At 44.0% G+C, this 16,052-nt stretch overlaps 1 protein-coding gene across 1 annotated transcript in view; it reads left to right on the top strand.

The window, feature by feature from the left end:
* The window catches only part of Siah3 (siah E3 ubiquitin protein ligase family member 3), a 62,955-nt gene extending 52,224 nt beyond the window's left edge, over positions 1 to 10,731 (top strand). Inside the window, exon 2 of the mRNA XM_003477307.5 lies at positions 6,606 to 10,731. Coding sequence (XP_003477355.3) covers positions 6,606 to 7,271 — 666 coding nt within the window. The 3' untranslated portion in view covers positions 7,272 to 10,731. The remainder of the gene's footprint in view (positions 1 to 6,605) is intronic.
* The last annotated feature ends 5,321 nt before the right edge of the window (positions 10,732 to 16,052 follow it).

The raw sequence follows: 16,052 nt of genomic DNA, 5'->3' as shown, positions 1-16,052 counted from the left end.
GGCAAACATATCTGAATGATACAAAGAATAGAACCAGTGTGTTCCTAATAGAAGGCTAACACATCGATCTAAGCAACAAATACGTGCCAAGCATTGGTTGTGTTGGGCATTGTGCTAGCATGAATCATTTCACGGTCTGATACACTCAACAAGTAGGAAAATATTCATGGACAAATCACATATTCCTGGTTAGCCCAGGGCTAGGATCCAAAAACCAAAGAAGACCCATAGGATCTTAAGCATGGAGACTCAGAGATGTATTTTTTGTTTTCACAACGTGGTCCATGTTTTTCTTCCCATCCCTTCATATAGCCAAGGATAGAATTTATAAGAATATAGTTCAGGAGGATTTTGAGACCCTAGACAAGTGACTTTGTGAACATCTATATGGATCTCTTTCATTTTTTTTCACGTGTGGGGCTTGGTTTTTAAATAGATTTGTCCACCAAAGTTGCCATACTCCTCTTTTTAAAGTAATACTCCATTTCCTTCTATTTTTGACCCAAGGCTCTTATGAGTACTTACTAATGATACCACACTCATTTACAAAATGTTGCTCCCCAGAAAAGAACCCTTGGATGCAATGATATTTCAGAGGTGAGAGTCTAATACACTTAAGACACGGCAACAGACCAGGAGAAGCCTTGACCCAGAGACTGGACATAGAATATTTAAGGAATAAGTTTAGGAAACCATTTGTAAAGTGGGGAATCTCTGAATTTTAACCAGTCTTCACTAATTTCATCAGTGAGAGACCATTCTTAGAATCCATTATGCTGCTTGACAAAGCACTGGTTTCACCAAATGAAGATCTATACAGAGGTGTTAATTAACAGCATCTGGTGTGAATCAGAAGTATGGATATGAAATGAGGCAATTGTACTCATTATCTCTAGGATGTGATCTTTTTAAATAAAATGTTAGACGATCACCTCAAAATGTGAATTCCTGATCTAGATATTGGCAGCCCCCAGGGTATAATTTAAAAATATATACATATATGTCACAGTCTTTGTGTTAAAATATTTTAAAGAAAATGGCAGGCATCCTGCTGTCCAAATGAGGATGTGATCCACTCATGAACTGAATGTAACTGGGAACCGAATTTAGTACTGGAGGAAAGGAGCATGAGATACATTCAGATATCCCAGAGAGTAAAATCTCATTCTTACTTTTCTGATTTCTCAACAGCCCATTCTCTCTCTGTTGTTGTTTTGTTTTTTTCTTATGCTTGTGCAACAACTGACACCCCAGGTTTGAGGAAAAGGCATGAAGATCCAGGGTACCCCGGGAAAATTGAATGGGCAACATTTAGCTTTCCAGAAACAGGATTTTTCAGCACTACATTATCTGGAAACTGAAGCAGTCACAATTATTCTCCTGCACAGACCTTACTTTGAACTTGGTTCAAGCCTTGACTTTACCCCAACATTCTAATGCCTGCCTGAAAATGTTACTCCACCCCCCCCACCCCCTCACACACATCCTGCTCTTCCTCCTTTGTGTGAAATGTATTGATAGAATTTTTTCTCTTCTCCACTTCACCCAGGAGTAAACACCTTAGCTAATTAATACAAATAAGAGCAGGAGCAAACTCAAAGTGAGAGCCTGTCATTTAAAATTAGGTGCAAAGTCCTCTTTCCAGTGAAATGCATTAGCATGGCTATGTTCCTGGAGGCAAGTGGATAGGAAAAGCAATTCTCTAAGTGATCTTGCTGACCATGGGGAGCAGAGCTAGAGAGAAGGTCATGTGGATTTCCAGGGATACGTTTCCCCTTCAGAAGCCAGGATTCAGAGGGATGGCCATTACCAACCAAGGGAGTGTGGCTGATCAAATTAAGAAATGTGTTTTCAAATTCAATTACACCCTCAGTGGAAGTGGCCTCACCAATGCTTGGAGAAAAAAACTATACTCAGTCTATAAAGCCTAACATTTCTAAACCCAATTTTGCACATTATTCTAAAGGTTAATTCAAAATCTTTTTTCCAAATGGGAAGTTAAATACAGCCAATAGAAAGAAAGCATTTGCTGACTGACTGAGGGGTTTATCAGTCAGTAAGAGTTCATTAGTTTTAATTAGTGTAATCACTAATGTTGCATTAACAGTTTAATGAAGGAAAGTAATTACTCACACATCCACACTATTAGATGGCAAGATTAGAATTCATTTTCCAAAAACGATTAGCATTTTACCAATTAAAAAAATCCTTCTCCCTGCCAGCAGCCCTGTGACCTCCTTTGCCCAAGGATCATTTAAATGAAACATATTTTGCATCAGAAGATGGAGCAGGAAAAAATGAAAAATTAGGGCTCTGTTTATTCCTAGTGCCTCCTCCCACAGCGCAGCAAGTACGCAGGTCATGATGAGTTAATAATGTCCCACTCTATTTGCATAGTCATTCGCTTTGGTCTCTTTGGATTATATCCCTTTGTAACTGGGTAGCAATTTTTTAACAATATGACAGATAATGAAGCCAAAGAAGAAATATAAGACTCCAGGTGGGGTGCTCCATTACTGGTTGGACAGTTGGACCTTGTTCGGAATGTCAACTTGGGGCAGGCTCTGCTGGCAGCCGGGGGCATCGTGCTGCCCACAGGGGCACAGGTCTTGCACCTTCCTGCTGCTCTGCCCTCTACACTGAGGCATCTCATCCTCAGGTTAGCTTAATGGACAGTGCTGCAATGTGGACCAGTTATTCTCCATTTCCACCAGATTCCCCTCTGTACCCGTCCTTTGGAAACTTCTAGTCACTTCTTAAACATCCTGTGTGCTTTCTTATCTGGCTCTCTCAAAACTGCTGCTCTCCCAGTTGGCAAGTCTTCTGCCAGTTTTCTCAGAGAGGTCGTTCTTCATGCTTTACTGTGTACCTGTGTCGCCTCACACTGGCCCCAGTGTCTACCCCTCAACTTTGTACTGTTAGAGCCCCTTGTGCTCAGGTCTTCCTTTAGTATGGGGGTGTGGGGGTTTCGTGGTGCTCTCTAGACTCTAAAATCCTTGAATCCTCAAATCCTGTGTATAAAATGCCCTAGGATTTGCATAAAACCCACAAACATCCTCCAAAATACATTAAATCATCTCTAAATTATGTATGATAACTAATATGGTGTGAATTATATAATTTGTTATTAGATTATATACTGTTTCAGGTAGAATGACAAGAAGAAAATGTCATACACTTTTAGTACAGATTCATTTTTTTCAAATATTTTTAATCTGTGGTTGGTTGAAGTCATGGATGTAGAAAGGGTCCACTATACAGCACTTTGCATTGTATTATAATATACACAATACTAGGGAGCTCGTGCAACAGGAACAAGGATCCTCTTCTCTATTCTCAACCCCTTGCACTTGTTGAACAAATGGTTCAAGCTGTGGATGCATCTCTCCCTTCCCTCACTTGGAAGCCCCATCGAAGCCCAGCCTAGGAGGCCCACTCCTTTCAGACCAGCAGCTTCACATGGAAGGAAACAGACATTTACGTGCGGCTGGCCATCTCATCTTCACCTGTCCGCTTCTCCCATTACCACTTCCAAAGGAAGCCAACCCTTGCTAAGTACATGCCCTGGCTCCTCTTGCTGGCAGGCTTCTTGGGTGGGTTACCCATGAAAGACACTGGCAAGACTGGAGAGAAGAGACAGGACCCCAAAGTATCTCCTCCCATTTCCTCCCTGCTGTGATGTCCCAATGTTAGCTACGCAGATCTGAACAGAGAAGGTGGGGAATGGCCTGGAGAAGGGCCTCGGAGGCCGACTTACCCTGACACCACGCGAAGTGGGATTTCAGGCCACTGTCTCATCTGGGATCAGTGTTGAGTCAGGAGGCTCCAGGCTCGGCTCTCGGCAAGGTCTAGTTCTCCAGGATTTCACAGTGGCCTGCGTTCAGCCAGGAAACTGCCTGTGTGTAAATGGTCATTTGACTGGAATGTGGAGAAGCAGGCATCCTCCAAGGCTAAAAGGCCCCCAAATCTTCCCCAAAAACTGCACCAAAATGGAAAGGTTGCCTTGGTATATCACTTTTTATTTGTAATGTCATTTTGCTGCTTTATTTCATACAATCTGCTAACAACCTTTTGACCTAAATATTTTGCCACTAAGAAAACTGCTTTAATCAAGGTTGCTCGGCAAGTAAAGAGGGAAACAAACAAGAATCTCTTGACATTCTTGACACTGATTTTCCCAGTCTGGGCTCTCTGACACCTTTTACTGATCTGGGCTCCATCCCCAACCTCATCCCTTTATGAGTTGTGTGATTTGGGGCAAGTGACTCTGCCTGTCTATGTCTCAGTTGCTTCATCTATAAGGCAAGCACAATATGTTTCTCTTGCAGTCATTGTAAAGACGGTGTGAGGACAGAGAGTAGAAGGGGACAGCATTTGGGGTTTTCCATGGCAACACAAGACTAGGTGCTCTTGATCACGGAAGAGCAGGGAAACTGCAGGCTCTGGAGAGCACAGTGGAGGGCCCTTGAGCCTGGCTGAAGAAGTGTGTGAGCCCTGAGCTTCTTCACCCCAGCATCTGGGTGAAGAATGCCCAGTGAAATCATGGCATACATCCCCATCTGGCCAGTGGTGGCTAAACAAGACTTATTTTTTAAAATATAATAAATTAATCTTTGCTGCAAAAGGTAAGTGAAACAATTATCAAAATACACCTACTTTACACAGTGTCTATCATAAGTAGATGCTACATATAGCTAGCTCCTTCCCCCATATTTAGCACAAAAGGGAAGTCAGACGAACACTAACAGGTTTTAGAACCCAGCCTGTTGCATCATAGCTGAAGACACACTGTCACCCTTGCGGTTCTGGGGCCTGGTGGAGGTGTAGGAGAGGTGACAGCAGAAGGATCCTGCTGCTCACACTCCTCGGGGGGGAACACATACTGGAAGTTGTAGCTAACAACTCAAGAACAGTACTCATCTGATGCCCACCTGCATCTAGGCCATCTCCACGGCCAGGTGGTCATCTCAGTACACTGTGTGCATGCGCACATGCTAATGTACAAGCGTGTCATGAATGCATGAATGTATGCTGTCTATGTGGTGCCTGTATGCATGATATATAAACACATAGACACCTGTGTGTTTTTATATGCATACATATTTGTATCTGTTGTGTATCTGTGCATGAGCACACATGCATGACTACATAGTGTGCACATGTGTGAGTACATGTATATGTTTGTATAAGCCCTAAAGATAGGGAAGCCAGACAGGACTTCCTGGTTAGCCACAAGAGAGAAAAACTCTGGCAGCCACAGTGGTGAGTATAAAAGTTAGATTTTCACCTCACACTCTGTATTGTGGGAGTGAACAGAATCAAGGTGAAGGGGCAGATGCCAAAGACACTTGAGGTCCAGGACATATTTGGAGAACTAGGGCAGAAGGGACAATCTCTACCTAAGGGTAGCTTAGGAAATCGCTACCAGGTGAGGGCTTCATGCCAGGAGTGCTCTGCAGAGCTGCCACATCCTCTGCAAGACCCAGATCCTGCAGGCTAATTAAAAGCAAGAAATACTCAGGAGAGGAAAGGGCAGGAACTGAAAGCAGGCGTGACTGAGAGTGGGGGTAGGGGGGTGTCCCTATATTGAGAGTCATGAGATGTGAAGATGAATCTAGTCCATCCCTTTCCAGTTCTGTAACCTCAAGCATGCTACTCCTGAAGCCTGTTCCTTCAGCTAAAAAATATGAATCATAGTTCTCATGGCACACAGAGGACCCTTGCCAGGCTGTAATTAATTGCAAGTGTATCAATGCCTTTCCAGCCACACCAAGAGACTCCACGTCGCTCTTGCTCATAGCTCTATCCCTGATACTTGCAGGTGCTGGTCACAGCAGGTACTCGGGACCTCCTGATCAGCATGGCACCTGATCAGGAGGTGCCATCACCGATCCCAGTGCTGTTGAGGGGATTTGTGGGCACACTGCCATGAGGAACAAAAGGTCAGGCGATTATCATGGCAGAGAGTACCTCCAGGTGAGCCCTTGGGAAGCTGCTCTGGAGCAGAGAGCCTGGAACATGACAAAAGTGTGTAGTGGTGGGCCAGTCTCAGGAGTCCCAGATGGGGTTCCCTAATTGCCACTATGCTCCAAATACACACAATGGGCTCTGTCTCACAATGGCCTGAGGACTGGGGGAAAAGGGGACCCAAAAATCATGGTTCCTGCAGCACTGGAGCTCAAACAGCTACCACAGAAATTTTGTACTAAAAATAACAATAATAGAATTTTTAAAACCTGTTGACCACCACTGTCTGCACAGAAATATCAACAATGTCAAAAAAGCAAATGTAAAGATTTGTGGTTGTTGTTGTTCTTGTTGTTCTGATGGCCATAACGGTGCATGTTATTTGAGAGAGAAAATCACCTATTTGCTTAAGTGGCTTTTTAAAGAATCAGAAAGACATGAATATTGTATTTTCTTGGACTGATTTTTCAGAATCTCAGCCCTCACCTCCCACCATATTCCTCGCTTTTTATCAAAATATGAAATATTCTCCGCACTGGACAGCCTGCCTGCCTTTAACACTTGGGACACCACGCAGGCTGCAGGCGGGGAAAGAGATGGGCCTTACGTCCCACTAATGCTCTGCTCTTCTCTTCTAGTATGTGTCCAGTAGACGGGCCATCACTCAGAGCACTGCGGAGCAAGGCAGCTTCCACCCTCACCATCTCCCCCACCACCGCCACCACCACCACCACCACCACCTGCGGCACCATGCCCGACCGCACCTCCTCCACCACCAGGAGGCAGGGCTGCATGCCACCCAGGTGACGCCCTGCATGTGCCCCTTGTTCTCCTGCCAGTGGGAAGGCCACCTGGAGGTGGTGGTGCCCCACTTGCGGCAGATCCACAGGGTTGACATCCTCCAAGGAGCAGAGATCGTCTTCCTGGCCACGGACATGCACCTGCCTGCACCAGCCGACTGGATCATCATGCACTCCTGCCTCGGCCACCACTTTCTGCTGGTGCTTAGGAAGCAGGAGAGGCATGAAGGCCATCCCCAGTTCTTTGCCACCATGATGTTGATCGGGACCCCTACCCAAGCTGACTGCTTCACCTATCGTCTGGAGCTCAACAGAAACCATCGTCGTCTCAAATGGGAGGCCACCCCAAGGTCTGTCCTCGAAAGTGTGGACTCAGTCATCACTGACGGGGACTGCCTCGTCCTCAACACCTCTCTGGCTCAGCTCTTCTCTGACAATGGCAGCCTCGCCATAGGAATTGCCATCACTGCGACAGAGGTCCATTCCACGGAAGCTGAAATGTGAGGCCAGGAGCCACTGGACATTCACACACAGCCACCAAGAGACTCCGACAATGCATCTTTGGCCTCCAGATGTCTGGACACCAGACTCCTTTTGATTTTCTTCTTTTTCTCCATCATTTATTTACATTTCTTATTTTTTTTTTTTTATTTTTTGGTCTCGGGTATTTTGTTGTGTTTAGTATTTGTCTGCCATGGGCATTATGTTATGTAAACATCCTGATTCAAGATCTTGTTGTGATGTCTGTCCTGCTTTGTTGGTGTAGTTTTGTAGAATGTTTCGATGATTTAATCAGAATAGTTATTTCCCACCCCCACCCCCCAATTCCTTTCTCCACTGCTTCCCAGAGAAATAAAAGCCACCATCATCATAAGCAGACACCCAAGCTGAAAGGTGATTTAGCAGCCTAATAGCTTCTTCCTTCTTCTTCCCATCAATTTCAGAGAGAGCTAAATCAGCCCTGTGAGAAGACAATAGTTTCGGGGATGGCAGCTGACTGGCTCTGTGACAGTTCATGTTTCAGACCAGCCAGGCACACCTGACATCTCAGGAGCCTCAGGGTTTGAAGCCAAGCTACAGGGACACAAGGGGACAGTGTCTCTTCAGCAGACAAGTGACAATAGCTATCTGGGCTGCGGAGCAGCCATACACTGAAACCATCCTTTGTCAGGCCCTGGTGGCCTTGCTTCCTGCCTGGCTAGTCGCATTCTATTCTAGAATCAAAGTCTTCAAGTTCCTGGTATTTTTTTGAAAATTGCTTTGCTCTCTCTTGAGCAAGTGACAGAAAAGGGTGGGCAAGATGTAGGGGCAGAAAAATAAATAAATTTGACCTCACCTCGAGGTCACTCCCTCCAAATTATGGAATCCATTTGTCCTCCCAAGAGTCTTCTTATACCAAGCAAAGGACCTGCTTCATTCTTGATACTTGCTAGAGCAGGAGCATAACTGGGATTAAACAACAAGAACATATGGGGTCACACCAATGACCCTGGACAGGGAGGGCCGGCCGCCCCATTCACACTCAGGGGCTTCTCTTCTCTTCCCTTCCCTTTCCTGTCCTTGCCTTCTAAGCTGCTTGGTGGCCCATCTAGCATGTAAGCGTCACACCCATATGCAACACTGTGCTCTCCTGGGCGGAGTGGTCCTTTAGGTACCCTTTATCTCAGCCCCGTTAACTGGGTCACAGCAGTGAGTCCTCAGTGCTATCCAGCAGACTGCCCTGCTCGGCTGTCAGCAATCTTTTCTCATCTTAAATAATTTTTCCTGAAAAACAGCACTCTTTCCCCAACAAGTCGGTGATTCTGCAGCCACTTTTGCTGTCAACACACACCAACGCACCAGAAAAGAGGTCCCAATGAATAGATGTCTTTGATTCACCCAGTCTCTTTGATTCACTCAGTAATCACTGGGACAGGGACTTTATCCTGTCAGACTCCTGTAAAGGGACAACAAACATCACTCATAATTGAAGTAAAAGTCAGGCTCTCCAGTCTCAAGACAAGGACTGCACCCAGCTTGCTATCACACATGCTGCCCCGTACACTAGCTACCCACCTCCAACCTCAGTAGTGACCCAGGAGCCACCCAGGGCTGTGTTAGGAAAGACCATCTGCCTGGCTTCTTGCTTAATCCTGAGGCCTTTTCCCACAATTCTCTACAATCCTCTCAGCTATAACCCTGGTAACCTCTGGGAGCCACAGCTCATCTACTGTCTTCTCATGCTCAATTGTTTTAAAAATATTTATAAAATATCAAGATGAGCCAGATAAAACCTCAAGAAGAATATAATTAACGTTCACAGGGCCTTAGGTGTCCTGCAGACATTGCCTTTGCCTTCTTGTGCCAAGTGACCTGAACCAACGTGGGAATAACTTGAGGTTATTGTTGCATGCAATGTCGTATTCTGAATGTGATCATGGATAGGACCTTCTATGCTACTTCCTAGACATCTGTGGAATAAAGATGAGGAAGCGTGTTTTTGCCTATCTGTAGGGGTGTTCCCTAGGAAATCTTTTGCTCCACATCCACATGTGAGGGATTAAAAAAGAAAAATTAAACAACAATGAATCAGGAATAGAAAATGGTAACGAGAGACAGAGAGACACAGAAAAAGCTTTATGACTCCTAAATGTCCCTCATTTGAGTCTCAGATTAATCCTCATCAATAACCTCAATGTACTAAAAGAAAAACAAACAGAGGTTCACAGGCATGGCATGAGCTTCTTGAGGTTACACATCAAATGGTTCAACCATGAACTCAAATCAACCAATTGCAAACTCAGTTTTCTCAAAACAGGAAGACTGATGGAAATAGTCACAGTCAACCTCATTAGTGGACTTTGGACCTGAGAATTAACTGGGTGTTTACTCTTGGTTGGGAAGTAGGGAGAAAAAGATAAGTGGATTTGCTTTTAAAGACATCTGGTCAACCTGGAGCAGGATTGGCCCAGAGAGGAGACAAGAACAAGCACTTGGAGTCATCAGTGTCCACAAGTCTTTTCTCTCTCTTCCTCAACCTGGCATTCTTAGATTCCCCAGAATCCCTCACAGATCCCTGGGATCCGATTAGTTTCATTCACTATTCAATCAAGGTGCTAGATTTAACATCAACTTCTAAGGAATATTTGCATTTTAAAAGAAGGCCTGGAGAGACAGCACCCACCAGTGAGAGATGAGTTGCCCACATTTGAACTTCAGCCTCTGTAAGAACTATTTCCCCAGGGGCTGCAGCAAGGTGCTGGTGCCTTCCCCTTGAGGCTGAACCCACATGAATGGGTGATAGTAAACAGAGGTTGATAGTAAACTGAGGTACAATGAGGATTGTCTTTATTAATCTGTACCCACCTGGATTTGCACTTGGTATAGACTCCATCCCTACCTGTGGTTACTGCAGACATTTAGAAATGGATTAGGATAAGAATCATGATGGTATTCATGACTGCCATTGACTAACAGTTTATTATATGACACAGAGAGCGAGCAACTTTGAATGTATTATCTTGTGTCACCCCATCAGAAACTTATGAAGCAGGTACTATGTTACAGGTGAAAAACATCTACGTGAGAAATAAGCCAAAAGGGGCTAGGTAACTTGGTTAAAGTCACTCAATTAGCAAATAGCAGAACTGGCTCCAAGTTTCAGTCTTATGCCAATATCAATCATGCCATTTCTATGAATTTATTGACCCAAATTTTTGAAGAACTCAGACATAAAGTCTGAATGGCATAAAAGCCTTTTAGTGTTTAGTACTAAATGTGCCCTTTTATTTCTCTTTTTTTCCCTTTTATTCCAGTCCAAAACCCAGAAGTGTATTAGAACTGGCTTGTATTGTGGTTGTTAAATTTTTAGGAGTTTTGCAAGTTAATTATGTACAGCCATTGTTACAAATTTAATGATATAAATTTACAATTAAATTATATTTAATGCAAAGATAATAAATACTCAAAACTCATCACTTCCTAATCATTTTACCATTCTTTGTTTTCTGTGGTCCTGAGGTTATTTGTATTTATCAGATCTGTAGGATGAACATGCTAAAAACAGTGGTGTTCTATAGCTCATCTTCCAACTCTACATTTAGTGACTTCATGGTAAGGGTTTAAAACTAGTCATCATGGGAGAATTTACACCATGGAAAATGCTTCTCATGGACATGTTACCCATTAGAAATGCTATAAGCCATTCAGAGAGAGAGAGAGAGAGAGAGAGAGAGAGAGAGAGAGAGAGAGAGAGATCCAGTTCATAGATATTTATTGCCGTACTGCTGCCTAGACCTTGCCATGCACAGAGCAGGGTGGGAAGAGGGGTCTTTGGAAAGAGGACCAAGAACTTGTGAGCCATAACAGGGCACAGAGACAGATGGTCAAACAGCAACTCAATAGAAAAGTACAAACCAACTGGAAAAACGATTCTGATGCTTCTAAGCAGCTTCAAGATATTGCCTGCCAAAAAAGCACCCCCATCCTACCTGGACTTCCTTTCATGGAGTCAGTGCTTACTGGACTCAGTGCTTTTAGTGTATAAAGTCCCATTTAAAGCTTTCTTGGAATCATGGCTCACATGTAGGGGCCTTGGGAGGTATGGGGCCATGTAGGCCAAAACATAATCTAAAGAAATGTTTTATTTTGAAAGTAGAGATTGTAAGCATTGAACATCTTATACATAGTAACTAGTAGTTTTAAGCAACACATAAAATACCAGCACAAAAGTAGGACTCTGATACAGCATGAAGCTGGTGGAGAAAGAATAATGTCTCCAGGGATATCATGGAACGGCAAAGCCCAGGACCTTTCTTTCCTGCCTCGGTGACTATGACTGTTAATTGTGATGTGTCAACCTGACTTCTGAAAGAACCATCTAGCCAATTAGCAGAGCTCTGAGTGAGTCTGCAGAAGACTGACTTTTAGGCCACAAACTAAGGAGGGAAGACCCATCCTGGAAATGGCATAAGCTTGTAGTCTGGTCAATAAAACAAAAGAGAAAGAATAAAGATCTGCCCTTTTATTTTGAGAAATATCGATCTTGGCATAGCATTTGGACGTTTACCTCCAGTTCTTTCAGGGTTCCAGTGTAGATCCAGTGTGGACTCTTTGGCTCTCTGACGCAGACTTGCACCAGACGGAAGTGATCTCTAGATCTTTGACCTTTGCCTGGATCCTTCATCCCCCCCAAAGTGCAGATAGCCAGTTTTTATTCTTTTAGGTCTAGTCTGGCAGACAGCCACTAAGACTCTTCGATTTCTGACCCTATAAGCCTACCTAGTAGATCTGTTTTATAACCATACATATATTAAATTTGTTCCTCTAGTCAATCGTAACTAACTATTTTTCTTCACTGTAACTTAACATAGACCCTGCAAAGTATGGCTCCCATTTAGACAAAAGTCAAAGGATACTGCAGGTTGTACCTGGAAGTGAGCAGACCTTCCACAGTTAACAGTGAGCCCCTGACTCCAATCCTAGTGGCTTCTACATAAAGAATAGCGGAAACAAGGCTTGCTGAGACTCCCACTTGGATCCTGAGTTCTAGTAGAAGGAGAGGGAAACATAAGCTAGACATCAGAATTAGACTTTGCTCACAGTTCAGCTCCAAGAGCATTGAAAGGGTTTTGGCCCAGACCAGACACTGTAGCCAGAAAAAGCCTCAGCCGGAACCAGGGAGCTCCTACGTCTATCCCCCCCCCCCCCAGTTAGGAATCTACCCCTGGCGCCAAATGTGTGCCAATGAAATACCTGTGCATCTCTAATGGCCCTAGGGCACTACCCTAAGCTTAGGCTACTTATATACCCCCCCCCCCACCAAGCCACGTGTCCGCTGGAGAGATCGCTGGACTCCAGCAGCCCGGGGTTGTCGGTTATATCTCTCAGAATAAAAGCCTCTTTTGTTTCATATCTTTTGGAAATAATGTCTTTTTGAAATAATCCTATCAAGCATCACCATGCAGTCTCCTAGTCAGATTGTCAAATTTCAGATTATTTGTTCTGAAAATTTTCTTCAAGAGTTAATGAGCCCCCATTATATTAACCTGGAGAATGTCCAGTTGGAAAAAAGCTTCCCTGAACTGAGATCCAGAGAACCTATTGTAGATGAACACTGATTTCCCCCATACCCAATTATCACATGAATGACCCACATGGTTATGAATTTGTCTTTTTCCGTACTATATGAAAAGAATTCATCTTGAGCACACAGTACTATAAATATCCCTTTTCCTTTTTAATGCTTGTTTTAGGTATGGAGACAAGAAAAATTTTGAAAGAGAATCAAGTGGCGATTTACTTACCTTTGGATTAATTTTTCTAGGCTTTCTTAAGATGTTAAAGATAAGAAAGAGCAGCCAATTTAGAATGCTACTTTATCCCTACCCTCCCTCGTGGAAAAATATCATTAAGTTGCATTTGACATTGTTTCCCTCAATCCCTTGGAGTTGTGTTTTTGTTAGGGGTGGTAGTGGGTCCCCCACCACACACACACACACACACACAGGCTACTACACAACATGAGGGAATAGCACTAGTATGTAACGGGGGAAAGTACAATTATTAGAAATTCACCAGCTGCCATTTTTGACTTATGTTTCATTATCTTCCTCCCCATTTCAATTTGGCCTCCATCTTAAAGTCATAATTGGATGTAAGGAAGAAAGGGCTACCAAAGATGAATAGAAGCCCTGGAAACCGACTTGCCCCCAGCATCTGAAATGAGAGACCAAAGCTTTTCTCTCTGCATTGTAAAGACAGATCAGGATTCACCCCCCCCCCTCCATACCTCCCAAGGCCCCTTATCTTAGCTGTCTGCTGCCTCTGCCTGACAACACTGTCCCTGAAATTTATTTCTGGGTCTATCAGATCAGTTGTCAAAGAAGCCTTCATGGCTTAATTCTTTAATTTCAGGCCACTGTTAGTTACTTGCAAGATCAGAATTGAGGAGGTTCTAATCCTATTGCCTGTCAATTCATTTTAACCTCAATCTTCTTCCCTACCTCCTTCACCCAGAACCTGTTTCCTGCTCTCACAAAGGCTTAGAGAAAGTACCTTGAATGGATCTGAGTGATTAAAACTGACCGCATGGCCAGCATGAATATGCATGAGCCAGGGCACTTTTCAGGCCTCCAGGCTAAGGATCATTCTGCACCCCACAAGGGCCCAGTTATTTGATCATTCCCTCAGAAGAGCCTCAAAGGCCTGCATAAGGTTACATAGTGCTGTGGAGGGTGCCGCTGTCCCAGATGAAGAGAAAATGATACCCTCCCCAAGCCAGCTGGGAGAGGGAGGCCCAGTCCGCCCCACCCTGGGTTCCGGGTTTCAGTTCCCAAACGTCAGTATGCTAAAGAATTACTTGGAAAATTTGATTTCTCAGCCCCAGACCTAGAGATCCTGATTCAGGAATAGAGCCCAGGATTCTGATTTTTAACACTGTCCCTCATGGGATTCTGGTGGGATGTTTGCGTGGACAATAGCCTTGCCTTTGTAAGAGGGAAGGAGGCAGGAAACGGGTGAGTGCGGAGGGCAACGGCTGCATTCCAGTGGAGAAGCTGGAAAATCAGAGTCCAAAAGGATGGAGAAGAAGATTAAGCAGGAATCCTTGGTACCCACGTTAGAGGGGACTCTCTTCATCTGCCATTTGGGAATGGCAGTGGGGACCGAGGAGCAACAGAAAGGAATTAGGCAGGCAAATCAGGAAATGAGAGCTCATCAGCTATGACAGATGAACCAGCCCAGTGTGGAATAGTCCTGAATGTGTCACACAGCGACAACCACCACAGCCTAATGCTGATGATATGACCGCAACTGTGCAAATCTTCCCCTGCGCAGAAAGGCTTCATCCTGCAAATCTCTCCCTGCTCAGGATGGTAATTCATATTTAAATCTCTGTCCCCAGTCCTGTTAGGAGCTCCCCAGCAATACTCTGGGGAGGCCCTCATTCATCTTGAAAATCTCCCCTGACTGCTTGAGCAGGGGGCTCCATTCAGGGACCTCCCTGGGGAAGGTGAATTATCAGATCTCCTACTCCTGCGGCTCAGAGCTAAGCCCCACTAAGACTTGCCTATGAGGTGAGAGAGAAAGAAATTGCTGAACTAGTTCCTTATTACCTAGAGGGAGACAAGATAGACTGCACTCGCCCTGCAAGGAGCCAGTGGGAAAAGCATCTATTAAGTATCAAAGTTGGGGGCTCTGATTACCACCCAGCTAGAAGGTAATTGAGTCTTCCATTCTCTCTGCCTCTTTCTGGGTTCCAATTTCACTCCCATTAATACACAGGAGGTGGACATTTCTTGATTTTTAGATCTGACTTTACAGTGTTAACTTTTAAAAAAATGACACAGAAGTCAAAGGAAATAGCATTTGTTTGGAAAGCAAAGAACTGCAAGTCCAGTACACTGACTCGTGCCCTGCACAGGGTCCCATAAAAAAAGTGCAAAGCAGTCTTTAAAAATCATTTTAAGAGGCTGGGGATTTAGCTCAGTGGCATAAGCGCCTGCCTTGCAAGCAGGCGGTCGTGAGTTCGATCCCCAGTACTGATAAAAATGAAAAAGACAAAAAAAATCGTTTTAAATACGGTATTTCTATAAGAGTTGATTTTGGAGGCAATTCACGGTTAAGCAGAAATCCTAAATCCCACCCCCATTCTGAATAGTTCCAGCTGAGAGATGTTGAAAGCCAGAACACTGACTTCACCTGTTTATTCAAGTCCATTGGAACATTCCATAGTTCCATCTCTACCAGGTTTAAGTGTAATTCCCAACTCCACTTTAGAAACTCTTAGACTTAGGTTTTCCATTTTAAACAACCGACAATTCTGGAAATTATAGATTTTTAAAAGTCGCACATGGTGTCACACACCTATAATCCTGCAAAGCTTAGATCGAAGGATGGCAAGTTCAAGCCCCAAATAGGCAATTTAGCAATTTAGTGAGACCCTGTCTCAAAAAAAAAAAAAAAAAAAAAAAAAAATTTACAATAGGTCTATTCAGTGGGAATGCCCTTGGTTTAAACCTCAGTACCAGGGGAAAAAAATCAAACTTTCTCAAAATATCCCAAAACAATTTATTAAAGTCTCCTGGAAGGCTATGGGCCTAAATATCCAGCTCTACCTCTTTAGCACCCCTACGAAGGGGCTTTATAGAAGAGTAAAAAGCTTTTTGTCACTGGCAGAAGTTTAGAGAGAAAATTGTCGTCATCAGACATGATCTAAAGAGATTACCAAAACTGTGATGTGGAACCTAAACCACCTCCCATAGAACAGGATTGTAGATTTGCTGACTGCGATCCAGAAAAAGACAT

This window comes from Cavia porcellus, unplaced genomic scaffold, assembly GCF_034190915.1.
Source record: "Cavia porcellus strain 051 isolate PalLab524CR breed Dunkin Hartley unplaced genomic scaffold, mCavPor4.1 scaffold_21, whole genome shotgun sequence".
In the NCBI taxonomy this organism is placed as follows: Eukaryota; Metazoa; Chordata; class Mammalia; order Rodentia; family Caviidae; genus Cavia; species Cavia porcellus.
The sequence above is the reverse complement of the archived record's forward strand: the minus strand, read 5'-3'. Positions and strand labels throughout refer to the sequence as shown.